The 20,102-nt window shown below is 34.2% G+C and overlaps 1 protein-coding gene across 1 annotated transcript; it reads left to right on the forward strand.

The window, feature by feature from the left end:
- Positions 1–1,582: 1,582 nt before the first annotated feature.
- Positions 1,583–4,170, forward strand: LOC128218242 (uncharacterized). Its single transcript, XM_052925853.1, has 2 exons — positions 1,583–1,887; positions 2,811–4,170. The coding sequence occupies exons 1-2, from the start codon at positions 1,762–1,764 to the stop codon at positions 3,801–3,803; spliced, it is 1,119 nt and encodes a 372-aa protein (XP_052781813.1). The 5' UTR covers positions 1,583–1,761; the 3' UTR covers positions 3,804–4,170.
- The last annotated feature ends 15,932 nt before the right edge of the window (positions 4,171–20,102 follow it).

The following is a 20,102-nucleotide window of genomic DNA, read 5'->3' on the forward strand; positions in this document are numbered from 1 at the left end:
CTACGTCAAACAGGAAAGCAGAGATTCTGTGAGAGATTCTAGAAGATGCAACTTGCTATGTCTCACAAAATAGCTAAGGTTTCCAGCAAGTGAATTGAAATGTTGGCTTTAAATGAACTATCGTATTTTTCAACAACCCGGTCAACTCGTCAGCTATTAACTAAACAGTACGTCAAAGCTGAGCTTTTCAGTAAAGATGGTTAATATTTTAAATCAGGAACTACAAAGTTCAAGTTGATGAAATAGCATAGTGCACAGACAGAATGTAACCATGGTTGGAGCTACCCTAGTTGTTTAACGTGCCCCAGTGTATAGAACTGTCACACGGGACTTATATTTTACCTCCCTCCCGGAAGACGATTAGCATTTTAAGTGGTGCGGCGGAGAATCGACCTTCGACGCTTGGATTGACAGTCAAGTGTGTCACCACTTGACCACGAATCCGCCACATGCCGCGAAAAGCGCTCGAGCAAAGCGAGGTTTTCATTGGTTATTTAGACTAAGCGTCGATTGTTTGAAAACCAAGCACCTTGATCGGTCGCAATCAGGATTCTGATTGGTCAAAATTAGTCTCATATAAATAACCATCAAAGATGATTCTTGCTTGCTATCATTCTTTCATCTTCATTATGCATTTTAATATAAAATCATCGACTTATGCAAAAGGCTTATTAAAAGTTGAGTTTTACCGATTTATATCAATTATAAATAGGGAACATTGTGAGTCGATTGATCCATGGTGTTGTATCACTTCGAGTTTGCTTCGGTCTCGTGTGATACGGATTCTTCCACAAGCAACGAGGTCTGTCGGGTAATATTTGTACTTTGCTTGTTTGGATTGTCAAACAGATTGATTGACAGTTCTTCCTGCATTTACAATCTTAACTCTAAAAATCGAAAGGTCAATCTGAAAATAGAACCGGAATGGCGGATATTACCGAACATGTACGATCGAAAAAATGTAGTCGTGGCCTAGTTTGTAATACCAAAATAGAAAGCTGCAGTGTGTAATTCGGGATTTTTGTCCGATTATTTGTATTTTTCAGTACAAAAAGCATTTTGACAGAAAATATATAGGTTTGACGATGGCAGTCAGAATTTAAAAAATAGATTACAGTCAACAATTTTACACAGCTGGGGTAAAATTCGCCACAGCAGTTTTGTTCTACAATCTGCCATTAACAAAGTAATACCACATCAGAGAAGAAAAAACCTAAGTGTGCGTTCGTATATTTAATTATAGATAACTGTTTGTATTTGTTTTGCTTTTGCTTTTACTTTTAACCATATCCGTTCAATCGTATTTCGGTTGGCGACGGTAGATAACTTTTACAAGCTAAATCAGCGAACTTATTTTGTCAATAAATTCATAATTTCTAAATATGTTTGTGTAAAATTTGATTACAATACGCATAATTGATATAAGAATAGGATTTTTAAGAACATGTTTTATAAGAAAGCGTATTTACGTTTTTTTGCGAATTTCGGTAATCATCTCCGTATTTCGGTAATTTAACCTACACTTGGTTATCTTATTAGGATTAAAGAGTCAAATTACTCCGGTTTACAATAACAGTGTGCATCAAGGACTTTGTAAAGACCGACCGAAATATTGGTTAACATTGTAAACTTCACGGGGCCGACATTTTGTTTTTTGAGTGTTGGAGGTCGTCCGGTTGCGTCCGGTTGCGTGGTCACGTGACGAATTATAATAACATTTAGGGACCACGCATATTCTCTCTTTACCATAAAAAAATAACAATGGTACGGTCATTGATACGGAGCCTTGGTTGTATGTCTAAATCTCGAGTTGTTTTGGTTGTTGTGGGTTGTTGGTGTGTTCTGGTCCTCACGAAGAACATGGACTTAGGAGAAATTATTTTCAAGGTATGTTCACAGTGGATTGGTGACTTAAGCTCATTTGTACCCTATACTGTGATATGAATCATTCATTTGGGTTCATTCCGCCATATTTACACTAGCTTAGCCCTTATGTAGATAACACTGGCCGTCCATATTATATTTGTTCATTCAGCCATCAACGCAAGAAAAATATGCGACCAATCCTTAAGTATAGGGTACTTTTGAATTTGTCATATTTCATTTTATGTCTAAGACAAAGTTTAATATTGATGATATACATGTTGTATGTATAAGTATGTGTAAAATCAAATTTGTCTAGTTAAACTGATTTATTATGACTTATATGACCTCTTGTCATCAAACCACTGTGAGTATGTTAATTGTCCACGAACTATCATATAAATATACCACTGAAAATATATATTTGTTTTCCAAAATATTCACAGTTCATTTGTAAGAGCAACGGTAATGCGGTAGTACCACACATATATAGTGGCCATTTATATATATATATATATATATATATATATATATATATATATATATATATATATATATATATATATATATATATATATATATATATATATATATATATATATATATCAATGGACTTTGAAAAGTATTGCCTATTTCGGGCGACTCACGATTCATTACATACACGTTCGGTATGTTTCTACTTTTGTCATTGGTGTGATGTATTCCTTAACAACACGGAATCATTGTATAAACAGAATATTATGGAGCCTACAGCTTAAAAAATGGTTGCAACCAACTGACTAAACTCGTATTTAAAAATGACAATAGAGATAGCCACTTTGTTTCTAAGAAGTGTTTATAGGAGTGTATGCCTTCCATTACTGTTGTACATGAAATGTTGCATGCACATTGTGTACACACTTCATTCTGTAGTTTTTTTTTTTTTTATTTTGCTGTATATTCTTCAGTTTGAACGGGATCTTCATTACACAAACAACACCGTCAGTGAAGCATCATACTTCAGGACGTCCACAGATATGACACCACATGGAGACAGGAAATATATTCATAGACATATTTTAATAGAGAACGTTACCTCGTACAATAAGTATGACGTCACCGTTGTCACTGCGTATTTCGATCTTGGAACATTTAAGAAAGGATTTGCTGGCAAGTTCTCTACTGAGACCTACCTCAATTGGGGCAAAATATTCAGATATTTGCTTAACCCGTTAATAGTATACACCGATTCACAGAAGTTCTATAATTTAATGAAGAACATAAGAAATGAAACTGTCAAAACAACACGGATTCATCTGATCAAAAGAAACTCATCTTGGGCTTTCCAGCTGCAAAGCAATATATCAAAAGTATTTTCCCAAAAAGGTTACCCTAAACACTATCCTAATACAGTTTTACCCGAATACGCATGCACACAGCTCGCAAAATATGATGTCATATCCCGTGCTTCTCGCGACGACGAGTTCAAGACAAATTATGTTATGTGGCTGGACGTTGGATACTTCAGAAATAGAAGGGCAATCAACAACTTTTCACTAAGAAGGCCGAACGGCTACAACGAAAGTCGTGTAGCTATGAATGTAATCCACGCGAATACACACATGACTATGCCAGTGAATAATATATTCCGAAATAATCTAGTTTGGGTCGGCGGTGGTCTGGTGTTTGCTAATAGGGATATCATTCTTCGATACGAAACCCAGCTGAAAAAAGCCGTGGATTATTTCCTAAGCAGGCGTCAGATGAATACCGATCAGCAGGTTGTGTACGCGTTGTTTAGTGATGAGGGGCGACGCGCGATCCGCCCTCACATTGAGCTCCAGTTGTACACCCCTCCTGTGGACAATAACTGGTTCTACCTGGGAAATATCATGCTTCAAGAAGACCTTCCATTTATTTCAAATTCCACCAACAATAGAAAAAAACAGAACAAATTTTAGTATATAAAAGTTTGATAGTTGCCTATGTTACATATATATAATTAATACATTTCAAGTATATAATATAGTGAGCGACCTTCAGGGAATTGTTTAACTAACATATAAAGTGTCAACTGAAATACTAATAGAACCATTGCAAATCACCAGATTTTAGTACGATATCTTATAAGGGCAAATAATAATACCTCTTAAAGCTGCACTCATACAGATTTACAGTATTGACCTCTTATTCGTTTTTGTCACAGAAGCATACAGTAATAATGATGTACACAATTAAACAGATTTGCTGTTTCCCAAAAAACAATTTCCATTGGATGCTTTTGCGGTATTATTAAGTATGATTACAAAATATGAGCCCACTACAACATTCGTTCTAGTAATATAGTAAAGTTTAATAAAACAGACGTATGAATATTAACTTGATTAATACACAATTACACAAAAATATTTGTTTCACCTCAGTAGTCAAATCAAGCATCCCAACATTCATAAACATGAAGACAATTTTTATTATAATTATCATTAATTTTCTAGTATTTAACCCCAGCTTGAGCGGTAAGATAAATAATTAGCCAGAAAAGCTCCTGGGAAAAGGAGATAACTGGTTGTAGCACCTCCGTTGTTGAATAAATACAGCCTAACTTAAGTGGCGAAAGGTTACAAGTACAGTTAGCACCATTTTTCCAACCTTTTACCTGAACAAGTTTTACCTGAAAGTAGTTAGCTCAATATAATATTATCAATTTTGCCCATATAAGGAATGAACTTGAACTAGAAAATTTACCCACATATAAAGGGTACCTTGGTATGCTTGAAAAAAACAACAACAAAGTGTCATATTTGACCAAAATTGATATTGGCACCTTTTACCATTGAAACCTCGACTTTAATACTATACAATGTAAATTTACTGGGTGTTTAAACCAGTTTAAGTGCACACACCTCACTCTTATCCCAACAATCCTACGTGTACGGGAATTAGTTTATTTCCATACATACATAATAATATTGTACGGGAATTGTACACGCCCGTATATTTATCGTGTACGGGAATGGTATTATCCCGTACTCTCAAAGTGTACGGAGGAGCATAATTTCCCGTATTTTCAACTTATACGGAGACCGTACAAGCCCATACACTCGAGGTATACGGAGACGTATACTCAGTATTGTCCAATTTATTTATTTGTTATCATTCAAACCTCTTTTTAATTTCATCGGCGACGCGTTATCGAGAAATAATGTTGCAGAAACCTACCTAGAAATGTTCACAAACCAGTGCTAACATACTTTGATACTAAGAAACAATCAAGTAGCCTGGGCACAAATTGAAAAAGAAACAGCCGCGATTTTGTTTGGATGCCAAAAATTCAAACACCACATATACGGCAAGCGGACCGTAGTCGAGAGTGACTGCAAGCCAGTCATTTCAATCCTGAAAAAGCCACTATGTGTAGCCCCACAACGTCTGCAAAAATTAATTATGCAATTACAACCATTTGACATAGAAGTCATTCACAAAAAGGGATCAAACATTCCGATCGGCGACGCGTTATCGAGAAATAATGTTGCAGAAACCTACCCAGATATGTTCACAAAAATGTATGCCTACATACATGCGGTAAAATCGCTACCGATAAGCGATGAAAGAATAGAACAAATCCGTATTGAAACGCAAAACGATGAGCAGTTGCAGGCTGTTAAGCAGGCTATCCTCAAGGGATGGCCAGGCGAGCTGAAAATGTGTAACAAATTAGCCACCGAGTTCTGGAACCACAGGGACGAATTAGGTTATGACGATGGGCTCATATTTAGAGGTCCTAAAATTGTGATACCAAGGGCATGACATTTAGAGGGCCGTTCACATAAATCCCCTCGGTTTCCAGAATGTGATAAACCGCGCTCGCGACATTATGTTCTGGCCAGGCATGACAAACAGATTACGGAACACGTTTTAGCGTGCCTACTTTGCGAGAAATATCGCCCCGCAAACACTAAGGAACCATTACGACCGCATGAAATTCCCGAGCGACCTTGGCAAAATGTCTCGTACGACCCTTTTATGTTCGAAAACAAACAATACATGGTTTTGTCGACGCTTTCAGCCAACACATAGCGATAGATCATTTGCCAAACATTTCAAGCAAAACCGTGGTTAGGAAACTCAAAGTTCATTTCAGCCGATTCGGTAGTCCCGTGCAAATTAAAACAGACAACGCGAAAAATCTGACGAGTTTGGAAGATTCGCGAAATGGCGAAACGTATATTACGCAAAGCCAAAGACGCGAACACCGACGCATACTTCGCTTTGTTAGAATTTCGCAACACTCCACCACCATGCGGATATTTACCGGTGCAGCTTCTTATGTCCGGACGCCTCAGGTCGATTTTGCCAACTTCTAATGAGTAGTTTACCCCAAAACCGGTCGACATCAAATCAGCGCGTGAAAACATGCAAACCATACGTGAAAAATCAAAAATGTACTATGACAGAAATGCCAAGCCTTTACCGACATTGCACCCATGTGACCGCGTCATGTTTCAAAAGAGTGATATCTGGAAACCCACAAAAGTTGTTTCCAAGTATATTAACAGATCATACACAATACAGAGCGCGGACGGCACAAATTACCGCCGAAATCGAAAATTTATAAACAAATGCAGAACTGATCATTTGAGTACAACGTCTGATCAAGATCTCCCCTGTACATCCCCCTGCCTGATGAATCACCAGACACTGAAATTCCACACCCAAACCCCAGACAGCATTATGTCAATAGAAAAGGTCGAGAAGTTAGGCCGCCAACAGTGTACGAAAATAATGAATGGGTTAAATAAACTTGCTGTATGAGAGACTGAAATTTTTGTAAAATAAATCATACGAGCAACATATGAACAGTTTTTTAACCGTCAACTTTTTCTGTTAAAATGCATTTTGACATGTTGATAAAAATGTGGGAAATATTTGATCAGTTGCCTCAAAACAATATCAACAGTGTTGTAAAAATGCAAGCGCTCATCAATTTCCTTTCAGTATATATTCAGTATTCAAAATTTTCTCAAAACGAACGGAATGTTATAAATGTTTATACATGATCATATTGTATGCAGTGCGCATGCCCAGAACCTTACAGATACTCCCGCCACTACAGTAACATCCTGGCAGTCGTAATAGAATAAAGCATAGTACAACACGTATCGTGTGGACTCTCTCTATATATAACTCCAAACATAACAAGTCTTATCATATCACAAGCATCCATTTTCTTTCTGTATTGGAGGCCAAAAAGTTCTCTCAACTCTGGTGATGTTCTGTCTCTCACATGGGTAGAGAGAAAGGGTGCTACCCGCGCTGCCGGTAGCCATAGATAGCCATTGTCATCTGGCAGGACATTCTTCGGTTAACCAATATGGTAGGTGTGTGGGCCCCTATAATTCCGAGACTGAGGCATTGAAAAGTCGCTTCATTTTGTTTCCAAATACGAGGATATGCACATTTTGAATCCAATAATTAAGCACAGAAGAAATTTAAATTTGGTTTTAAACTGAAACAAAAATGATGTTCTGTAGTTTGTTTCTGAACAATTAGCAGTATGTATTTATGTTTTATATTAGCTACCATGTCAATTTAAAAATACGTCAATTTTTAAACAGTTACCATGGTAGCGTAAGAGTCAAGTGTTCTCAGGAATTTGTCATCGATGTCTAAACATCTTAGTATTTTCAATGTGATACTTTTGTAGCAAGTCGGTTTCAGACAATAAAATATATTTATGATTTAAACTCAAAGTCATACTTATATTACAAGTTGAGAGTTGTCTGATGGTGATCAGTTTACCGTTGCAACTAATATCAGGCAAATCAATGCAAGATATACTTACACAATTCTCCTTTATCAAAAAGCGATGCTTCTTAGCATTTTTTTCTATTGAGCGGTTACCATGGCGATTTTTGTTTGTTTGCCTTTTATCTTCATTTTTATTATACTTCTATGTGAAAATGCAACAAAGGTCCATCAGTGAATGTAAGAATATAAAGGTGTCTTTTACCTAATTGCTTTAAAACATACGACATTTTTAAAAAATCCTGAAAATAAACATACATATGAGGTAATAAAGGCAGTGAATGACTTAAAGTTAAATAAAGCTTCAGCCGGAGAGCTATTGCCTGCACATTTTAAATATGGTCTTTTCTATTTATTGCCATATATGTTACGTATTTATAACCAAATATTTACATCAGGTCAGTTCCCGAGAAGCTGGATGCTATCTATTATTATACCAGTGCACAAAAAGGGAAGTTGTAATAATCCTGATAATTACAGGGGTATAGCCCTTGTTGATGTATTTAGCAAAATATATATAAGCATTTTAAATAGAAGACTTACCTATTATACTCAAGTTTATAACTCCATCTCGGAGTCGCAAGCAGGATTTAGATACGGTTATAATACAATTGATAATGCTTTTGTTTTATATTCTGTTATAAGCAAGTATTTAAGTACAAAGGGTAAGAAGTTATATGTTGCTTTTATAGATTTTAAAAAAGCGTTTGATTCTGTGGATAGATCAAAATTATATACAAGCTTATTTAGACAAAATGTTAAAGGAAGGCTATTGGATGCTATTCAATCAATTTATAAAGATGTCAAAATGTGTATTAGATGCAAGGATGGAAAAACAGAGTGTTTTGACTGTCCAAGTGGTTTACGACAGAGGTGTAATTTAAGTCCAGTATTGTTCTCACTTTTTATTAATGAGTTGTATAGTTATATTGAACAAAGTGGTGTACATGGTGTTCAGCTGTCCCCTTCTGATATTGAAGTGTTTCTACTTATGTTTGCAGATGATGTTGCTCTGTTATCTGATACAGTTGTAGGTCTACAAAAACAACTAAATGCTCTTAACTTATTTTGTGCTGATACTAAGTTGCAATTTAATACTAGTAAAACAAAAATTGTTGTTTTTAGAAGAGTTGGGCAGCTGGCAAGTAGAGAAAAATGGAAATATTATAATGAAAATATAGATGTTGTATCAGGGTTTACTTATGTTGGTTTATATTTTAGCTGTACATTGTCATGGTATAAGATGGCAGAGAATTCTGCTCTAAAAGCTAAGAAAGCTTTACATTGTCTTTTTAAAGGCATTGCATCGTTACCTTTTGTTAAGTCTTCAGTGTTTTTAAAATGTTTGATACAAAAATATCACCTATAATGTTATATGGTGCTGAAATTTGGGGAATTACTTCATACTCATTTATGAATGCTATAGAAAATGTCCAATTATATGCATGTAAAATGTATTTAAATGTATCTTCTAAAGCTTGTAATGATGCTGTTTTAGGTGATCTAGGTCGTTTACCTTTACATATATATGCTTCGAAACGTTGTCTTAAATATTGGTTAAAAATGTTGAAACTTCCTGATGATAGATGTGTAAAGTTGTGTTACAATATGTTAAAATTGTATGATAGTCTATGTCATGAAAATTGGGTAGTGTATTGCATATGAATCTGTTTAGGAATGGTTTTGGATATATTTGGGAGTCACAGCATGTAGTAAATGAAAGTGCCTTTCTTAAAGAATATGTAACGAGATTAAAAGATCAACATCTACAATTATGGAGTCAAACTTGTTCTGAGAATATGAAACTTAATAAATTTTACATGTATATACAATCGTGTTTAAAAGCAGAATTATATGTGAACTGTGTTACAGTTGATAAATTTCGTAAATGTTTAGCAAATTTTAGATGTTCATCGCATCGCCTTGCTATCGAAACAGGCAGGCATACCGGAATTGACAAAAAATGAAGAAGTTTTGCAAAAATTAGTTATGTATTTGTATTACGCAGACAAAATAAAAGACAGTTTATCAATAATTGAATAACATGTATGATGCCATATTAACAACTAATATTTTGTGAATTCTATGCTTGGTCAACTCCACGTTGTTTATATGTATTTATGTATGCATATCTGTATATGGGCCGGAGGCCTTCATACAATACATATTTGAATTTGAATTTGAATTTGACATATTACTTAATACATAACTGTTACCATTTTTTTTCAGTTGCTGTGAAACAATATATATCTTTATTATCAAATACATCACTTTCAATTCTCCTATAATTAATGTGGAATTGAGTGATAAGTAATGGTTTCAAAAGATATATACAGTATCAAAACGCATGTCCTTAAGGTTTAATTCATAAGCTAGTCTGATGATTTGGGCTGAATAAAATATTGTATTCTACATGTTTTAGCATTTATTGGACAACGTCTGAAAATAAGGATTTGCCAGAGTGTTTAGGGATCGTGTAAAATAAATTATAGCATGGTTGTCTTCATTAATTCCGCTTTTTGTCCAAACAAAATTCAATTATATAAGAAAATATATAAAGTAGCAGTCAATAATGTTGCTGACTACTGACACAAATATAATAAAGAAAAACTTAACTTAATTATTGTGTACCCCCACCCCGGTTTGCTTTTTCTAGTACATTTATTCTTACTTCATAAGACAAAAAATAGCTGTGAAAATGCAACATAGGTCCATCAGTGAATGTAAGAATATAAACGTGCCTTTTACCTAATTGCTAGCTAATGCTTTAAAACATACGACATTTTTAAAAATTCCTGAAAAAAAAACATTTTTCATCAATTTTTGTGTAATAAGTTGTAAAAGCCATACTACCTTTTACAATTTTGTTCAGTGTTTAGATTTTTTTTTTACTTTTGCGTATAATACAAATTCATCTGAGGGGCGCTAATGCGTGTATATTTATCTCCCTTCAGCGCCTTGGCATGTATTTTAGGCTCTATGATTTATTCTGAAGTAAATCTACAATTATGTCAATTATACCTTGGTATGTAAAACTACCTTTAATCCAACGAAACGAAAATATAAAAATAAATCCAACGCACGAGTGACCACGCTGACCAGGCGGACACTGGTTTTCATATTCTGGCCAATAAATGTAAAGACAATTATTTAATACATCAACTATTTCATTGCAAAACACGCCAGTTAGTAAGAATATTGTATCAGGTTGGTGAATTATTTTGTAAATTACACATTGTATCATTTCATTACATCAGTTTGGTTCAAAACAACATTTACCCATGTATACAATAATCTATGTTCGTTTTTATGGTTTGTATATAAATTTCCAACTTCTGATAATCCATCAGTTGCCATTCGCTCTATGGTTCTCTTTAGCAGCGTAAACCGTGCAGGATTTTTTGGGTTTCCAGGGTCTGCCGAATGCGGCAATGCATAATACTGACCCATGTCTGGATTGACATGAGTTAAAACAACATTTTTTACTTTTAATCTAGCAAACAAATCATCATCCTCTCCTCCCCATCCGAAATATAGGTTCGAAAACCCATTTAGTTTCCGAAACTTGTCATCGGTAAGAGCAAGCAAACCTCCTATGTAGTCAGGGCAAGGCATTGCATATTTGTTACTTTTCAAGAAATTCCTGTTAAATGTTGACATGTGTAGAGCATTTTCGTCGCATAGATACATGTTTCGTTCGTTAGTTGGAATAAGATCAACATCATGAAAGATGAAGCAGTCATACGGTTTCTCAGACTTTGCCACTAAATACCCAATGTTCAAGAGTAGACCTCTATTAAAAGTTATTGGTAAAGCAAGTTCTAACACGTACACTCCATATCTGATATGTTGCTTTTTGAGAAATCTATGTATTGCCTTTACAAATATTTTTAAATGTTCCGGTCTGTCCCTATATGGCACAATGATGGCAACTCGTTGAGATGAAATGCAAGCATCCGGTTCATAAATTCCACCTGGTAAACTCCGTTAATATCATTTGATGTATTGGAACATAATTTATTAATATTCTGTACATCTATTTCCTCCCTGAAGCAAGTGTTTGATACGTTACAAATACCCAATGTCCAGCAATCTTTTTCTCCACGATTATTTTTTTGAATTGGAAGAAAAAGCCCCTTAAAATAAATCCCTTTTGCTGTAAAAACTATTGTAAGAGCAAATATAATCAAAACAAAGTTGACTAAAACTTTTTTTAACTTCATTTTGATCAAACCAGTTTTTCAAATGTAATATTAGAATCATATACAAATTTGAATATCAAATTGCAATAGTTAAAAGTTTTATATAACTTTTCGTTATTTCATAATGATAAAACCTGTGTTTCAATTGTAATTGTGCAGTCATATACTTTTCATATAATTATATCAAATTACTGAAATAAGAATTTAATCCACCGATCAAGAACTGGTAAAAAATTCAAAATTCGTGACATGTTGAAATGATACCCCCTTTTCGATACTCTTACCAAATTAGGATTTTGGTTAGGAATAGACATTTGGCGACTGCATCTCTGCAGTTGCTGAGCTGATCCGGGCATTCAATGTATCATTGGAACGTTTTTTTTGTGCACGCTTTCAATAACAGCTAGCTGCCCGGCCTTTTTAGCGCTCGGCCAAGCTCAAGGCCATCATTGTCCTTTTTCTCTTTATATATCAAAAAAGAAATTAAACGCACGGACATCGGATTTTAGATGTGATATCACCTTTATATTTTATCAAATTTGAGTATTTCTAGAAGTTTAAAACAACCAATACATTTAAATAGTCCCCTAATTTAGATGTTAAATGCAAATTGTAACACAATTAGATTTTCGCATTTTTTGTAGTATCAAGTTATACATTGTATTGAGATTATTTTAAGTATTTATAGCAATTAATATCAGATAATAAGCTAAACGGTATATGTATTGGTAATCAAAACACAAAGTCTGTCCCATATAGTGTGTTACACAATGAATACGTATGAGAAAAAACTACAGAAACAAGCTCAGTAGCCAAAAGTTTAAACATAAACCCCGTTTAATGGCACAGGGTAAACGCCAAAGTCATAGAACACAAAACAAAATATCGCAACAAGAAACATGGAACAACAGCACAAAACTCCACAAACAGCACAGTGCATTTATACTACAAAAAAAACTAGGCATCTTTATCAAGGATTGTTAGGTACCGCCTTGGAACGGTCAGTAAAATGTAAATTTACTGGGAGCTGAAACCACTTTACGTGCATAAACCTCACTCTTGTCCCAAAAATCCTGAAAAAAGAAAACTCTTTCTGCAGACGGAGGAATACAATTCAGCGCACCTAATGCAATAAATTTTCAAAGATACGATGCAGTCATTGTTTGAAACTATGATCATCACATACTGTCTGCCTTAGAAAATAAATGGTTTTAAACTGTGTGATCACAGAGTTTCTTATAAAAAGCATCATTATACTAAAGCTGAGAACAAATAAAGGAAACATTAGGCCACCACTTTTATATAAATTGGTTTACAAAACAAAAAAAGTACAAAAAAAAAAAAAAATTCCCTTTTTTTTCAATATTATTTTCCCGACCGTATTTATTTTGGTGCTAAACGAAAAAAAACACGAACAGATAAGAGTGTGAATGCAGTAGATCTAGACTGGTTTGTTGTTCCGTAGCCGTATTCGACAATTTCGTCATATCACTCTTTGAATGAAATAATTAATTAAAATATGCAAGAAATGTTAAAACAACAATAGCAATAAGCATTGACCAATGTAACAGATGACACAAACAATAACTGTCACGTGATTGTTGTTTTTCCCCGCTAATTTAGGCCATAAAAATATTGTTGTTTATAGATGGAAGATAAAAGTGTCAGCGGCTGCCATCGAATTAGTAAACACAACTAATTTTAAATTATGTGTAAGAAAAACATTTTATGACATTTTGTGGTTAAATATCGAATAACAGTGCACTAAGTGTGAGTGGTGAAATCGAAAGTAAAATTTCTAAGTTGACACCGGTGACCTAGTTTTACAATTTAATCTCAAGTTCGGTCGGTGGTGTTTATGGATTTTAAATCACAGAATTGTTTGGAAATACTTGTCATTGAGTCAATATAAAGCTAGTGTTTATTGTAGATTACATGTCTTTTCATGTTTGAGATAATAGTAGAGTTAAAACAATGAAAGAGTTGAACACATGACATTTACTGATGCCGGGAGTTGTAACTGTGCAAAACATTTAGATAAAACAACACCGAAAACTATTTTGAATAAGTCCATTTCAATTTGTAATGAACTTGATATTTCACTATAAATGAGATTTTTGTTGTAACCAAGGAATACTCTTTAAAATGAAAAATAAACCAGCATGAACTATAGATGCCTTTTGAACGCATACACAAAATGGCGGAGTTGGGAGAAAATATCCGATACATAATTATGGATTTCTCTGTCAGTTTACTATTATTGGTACATAAAGTTAAGACACATGCTAGATTATTTTGCTATGCGATTTTAATGTACTGATGTGGTAAATTGCTGCAAGATTTAAATTTGAAAAGGATTTGGTGAACATCCCATGGTAAATATCCCGGCCCGAAAATATACAGACTTAGCATGGATTGGGTTACAAACAACTAGGTCCGAATATATTCGGACCCCGCATGGTAAGGCTTAAAATTCAAGTTTCAAAATTTAGCGTCCTGTCAGCTCGCAACACATCGCTGGAAAATTTGCCATGAGGGAATGTCATTGTCGGTATGTGTTAATCATTGTGATGTTTTCGTTTATTCCTAGATCGCCTAGGTTGAGTCAATAAAATTGAAATGTATCAAATTGTATAGGGGTCATTATTTAACACTGTTTAACAAATGTCAACACTGCTGAAGGATTTTTTTTTAAATGTTTGTTCAATAAATGTTTTTTTCCACTGAATTCAATATTTCATCTTGATGCATAACCTAAATGTTCTTTTTGTGTTTACCTATTCATACCAACAATGCAAGCTCATTTACAGGTATGATGTACCACCTCCTTCCCTGTTGTGTATTAAACCCTGTGGCCTCCGTAATTGTGCTCCCAGTATGAAGCTGGAAGCCATGACTGCCGAAACATTACAAAAGCTCTCTAACCAACTGAGCTAGCTGGACGGCTGGACCCAACCCGCACACATCCATTAACTTTTAGGGAAAATGAAGGCACTCCTGCCATTTACCGCTGCCAACATTAAAGTAAACCTAGGTGGAAAAGTGCTCCTATTGTGAGGCTCAAATCCACGACTGCTGGAACACAAGCACGACAGTGAGCTTACTGGGGGTCTGGGTCCAACCCACACAATAAAGCCTGTGATAGATCAACAATCGAAAAAATGGTAAAGATTGTTTATGTTTTATGTTGATTGGGGCACATTTTATACACATATTCAACCATATCAATTAACGTTAAATAACGTTAAATAGTTGGTTGAAAAAAAAACTAAAAAAAATCGGCAGTGTGCTCATGGCGGGGATCGAACCCACTGAGTACTATTAACATTACTTGCATTTTATTATCTATGTGCTTTTATTCATAGTTTATGTGATATATTGAATCAATAGATTTCAGTAGTACATTCAAGGTATCCAATGTACAAAAATAAGATCTTTTAGGGCTCAATATTACTTTGATATCAATTGATTTGTTAATGCCTCCAAGTTCAACATAACTGCTATGTTAAGAAAAACACAGTCTGTTTTCTCTAAAATAAAAATGAAATTGAATACTGAATTCAATATTTTCTTACTCCAGCATCCTGAATGCCTTCTGAGTTGAGTGGGTGTTTACTATCAGATATAGAGCCCAAGCTGCTTTACATATGTCGGAAATCATGCAACTTTCTGAAGATCAACACAAATGAGGAAAAGTGTGATATATATTTTGTACAAAATCTATTGTGTCATTACAAAGTGAAGGATTTTGTAAAAACTATAAAAATTGCTAAAAGAAATTGAACATGATTAGTGTTTATCTTAGTTTGATTGCTTCATCTGTAAGATATATTCAAATATTCATTTGTACGTAACAATGTTATGGCATATTAATTGGCATCTCGAAATTAAGCATGTTTCTTTCAGAAGGCAAATAGTTATATGGAATTCAGTTAACATCAGCTGGATAATGATGACACCATTTTGAACCCCTTTATAAACATCCTGTGTTTGTTTCAATTTGATTAAATACATTTAGACTCTGTTGTAGTTTTATATGTAGAAATAAAATGTAAAACAAAGTTGTTTCTCTATTAATGTATGTCAGTACTGTCGAAATGATTGAACAATATTTTATTTTAAAATACCAGTGTTTAATTTCAAATTTATTTGCTCAAAAAAACACTTCATATATGATTTGATGATATTTTTCTTGAATCTTTTATGCTTATATGGATTTGTTATTTTTAACGTATGAAGAAAAAAATATCAAAAGAAAGATAATTATATGAGTGATACATTTGTATGTTGTTTCGTACAAGTCGTAATTGTATTTATTGCCATTTGGTCATTTTCTACTCATTTTGATACTTGACAATCAGTATTAAATATTTATTTTAACATCATATTGAATTTTACAAAAGTAAATTTAGCTGTTTAACACCTTTTTATGTATTGGTGCATTCGAATTGTATCTAAAAATATGTATATGATAATCAATGTGGCAAATTCCAGCCCTATAGTTTGAATATTAATCGTTATTGCAAATGTAATGTACATCCAATCAGAACATTGCTGTGATCGTACTTATTTCTGAACTCCAGTTGTTGTAACAGTTACTGACCTGACCGCATTACCACAAACACTTAACGAATTGATGTATGGAAAACATGAGGTTATGCAATCGAAATGATTTCTTGTTTACTAGCTATTCAACTGTCATTGATCAAGTTAGGATGGTTTGTACATGTTTCTAAAATGTTTTCTCATACCCAATTGGGTGTGGCGATTTGTTTGCTGGAAAATCATAATAGTATGTAATTCAATCACCTTTCAGAATGGCTGCAAACAATCATCGACCAAATTTATTGGATATCTATAATAGTAGACAGTTACTGGAGAGATACCGTCTGGAGAGAGGATAGAGTTTTTAGAAGCAGAGTTAGATCAGTTTATAGGTCCTGTGGCAACTAGGAACAGGAGCATGAATGGTACAGAAAAGATTCTGATACCACTGCGCTATCTTGCCACTGCGGGGATTCAACTGAATGATGGATATATCCATCATGTATCCCAACCCTCTGTCTCAAGAGCAGTAGGCCAAGTTATTGATGCGCTGGCAAATCAACAGTTGAGCAGGCAATATTTGAACTTTCCATTGACACCACAGACACTTCATGATACCAAATCAGATTTTTCTGGTATAGCAGGATTCCCAAATGTTATTGGAGTCATAGATGGGACACATGTCCAAATCAAGGCCCCATCACAGAATGAGCCAGTGTATGTAAACAGAATGGGTTATCATTCGATCAACACGCAGGTATAAATAACAACAACATAAGTTTACGGCTTGTTTTTTCCGAACATAGGAAAAACAACAATTGTTTAATGTACCTCAGTGTCACAAATAACATAAACAATTTCATGAAAACAATCTTGTTGAATTGAGATATCTTGCTGGATTCTGATAGCGATAGACTTCGATGCCTATCGGAAATGGAAATTGATCTACATATTTAGTTCTGCTAATGACAACATTCTGACCAAGTTTCATGAGATTTTTTTTTGCATACATATGGTCTCTTTTTTGTTCACAACATTTCTAGGATAAACAATGTATAACATTATGGCATTTTTATTGACACTCTGTGTTTATATTGGTTCAATACTTTATCAAGGCATACATTCAGATTCATGTAAAATTTAAATGAAAGATAAAAGCAATTTTCCATACTTGATATATTGACAACTTCTTGATGCAATGTGTCACAGTTTCAAACTCGTCCAAGATTGCATCTTTGCTAACATTTCAACTTTGTAAAAGTATTATATTTTGCAAGTTAAGGACAAACTGTCTGTTAAGAGATGAAGAAAGTAAAAGTGTGTGCTGAAAGATACTGAGTTAATCCTGAAATATTGACAGTTAGTCTTTGATTGCCGGGACAATACTATATATATTGTTGCAAGATGGCCTGGTGCTACCCATGATAGCAGAATGCTTAAAGAAAGTGGACTTCATGCTCTGTTCCAGAGAAGGCATGTACCTCGTGACCACAGTTACCTACTGGGTGATAGTTGTTACCCATGCAAAATGTGGCTACTAACACCTTATGCAAATCCCTAACCAGGAGCCCAAACTCGCTACAACAGGTCAATATGTTCATCATTAAGTAAAATTACTATGAGTCAATAAAATATTACTTTCTATGCTTAGTTGTTAATTAAAGTATGGACATAACAAAAAGATAAAAGTGTCGGTTTCGGTCATATTGTATTTTTTAACGAATTTTTGCTGACACATGAGAGGCAAACTTAGCTGTATTTTCAACAAAATTCAAGAATGAAACAGACATTGACTTTGTCAATCATTATATGCTGTATTATTACATATATCATTGTTTATACATCGTAAAACATACCCCAATACAGGATATTTAAAATGTGTTATGTATATGTTCTTACAGGTAGGCTTGAGAAAATACTCTTTAACACAGAAATATAACACAACAAGCTTTAAAAACTAACAGAAAATGACAAAATGACACACATTGCCTGGGTCACAGTCTGTGAGTATAATGTATTTTAATTGAAGACTTATATTGCTTGTCCATTTTTAAAAATTGGACAATTATTACAATAGGAAATAAAATTATGCACTTAGCAGAAACAAACCATGGAGAGTCCCTGGCTAGCGCCAAAGGGGCCGTTTTCAATATTAAAGCTGCATTCTCACAGATAAACAGTTTTGCCATTTTTATGTCGCAGAATCAAATGAGTTTGACATGAATGACTCTCATATACATAGGTCTCACAGGTGACAACTAAAAATAAAAGAAGTCAAACAAATGGTTAGCGTGTGAGATTGCAGCTTAAATGCAAATCTAACTTCAAAAGAATCCTTCTTGAAATGGTGTACCTGACTATCATGTTAAAGGTGCTGTCAGTAGCCATAGGTAATGCATCAACCACAGAGGCAGTACTCCTACCGACAACATCCATCATAGCCTTTGTGATGAGGCTGTATTTCGAAGACAATGGTCCCATCCCTTAAATCAATGAATTAGCATAATGATACCACATACATCATACTTTGCATGCAGTTGATTTTCGACAGATATAAGAAAACAACAACAAAACTACACAGTACAAGTCCATTAACTTTACTTGTTAGGCCTTCATTAAACACATTGGTTCGGGGTATCTTTTTTGCCTTGTATATTCTATTTATTATCATATACTCATAATTTTGTGATTTTATTAATAATGATAAAATTACTATGCATGCATATATAATACAGTTGATATTCAGCACAATGAAGTCGTTGCTTCAATCATAATAATGTAAACTGATTTAATTTAAAGTGAAACAAATTTATTTTCAGGTGGTTTTATTTTATGAAATATATCTCAGCTTACCTGTCATGGCCAGTGATTTTGGTGGTCAGCATAGATGGACCTGTGTTGCGCGCACAGATTGTCCCACTCTTTTTCCAAGTGGTCTGCATCCCGTTGCTCAGATGCAGACGCATTAAACTTGGCCTGTATCATATTCCAGCAAGTTTTCTTGGTCTAACTGGTAATCCCTTCAAAATACACATTCGCTTATTTAAGTTTTAAAATAAAACCCATTCACTGTATGTTCTTTTGAATATGTCTTCAATTTTACATCGGAATATTTCTCTAAATAATCTTGACAGGTAAATGAATAGACATATACAAGATTATTTCTTTTAGAAAAGTACCCAAACATTTATTTTACAGATGCTGTTGAACACATATGTGGATTATATCCTAGTCTAACTATTATTTTTTTACAATACAATATACAAATACAATGCAGGCGTGTAGCACTGATTTAAAATACCCCGTCCTACACCTACCCCACAAGGCATCGATCTGCATAATCCCAAATTAACCCTAGCTACGCGCCTGCAATGCAGTATGGTTAGTTCAGTAACCTGTCAGAGTCCAACTGTTGCTGTGAAAAGATCAACTATAAATACTATTTTAGCAATGTTTAAACTTACCATTTGTGAATCGATGTTTTAAAACACTGTTAAAAGACATCTTAATATTTGCAAAATGACATGCCATTGATCTCGAACATTAATCAGCTTTTATTTACCATTTCGTTTCCACAAGCATTACAAATAGTAAAACGCCATTTTAACCGGAATGGCAAACACTCACGATTAAAAGGTCATCGGTAAAATGCGTGGAAAGTAAACGAAAACAACACTGAACCTTTCCCTGATAAAAAAAAACGAATAA

Source organism: Mya arenaria, chromosome 14 (genome assembly GCF_026914265.1).
Source record: "Mya arenaria isolate MELC-2E11 chromosome 14, ASM2691426v1".
Lineage (NCBI taxonomy): Eukaryota > Metazoa > Mollusca > Bivalvia > Myida > Myidae > Mya > Mya arenaria.

Coding starts and splice junctions, on each gene's coding strand:
- LOC128218242 (XM_052925853.1), top strand. CDS start 1,762: ATGGTACGGTCATTGATACGGAGCCTTGGTTGTATGTCTAAATCTCGA. Junction 1,888..2,810: donor TAGGAGAAATTATTTTCAAG/GTATGTTCACAG, acceptor TATATTCTTCAG/TTTGAACGGGATCTTCATTA.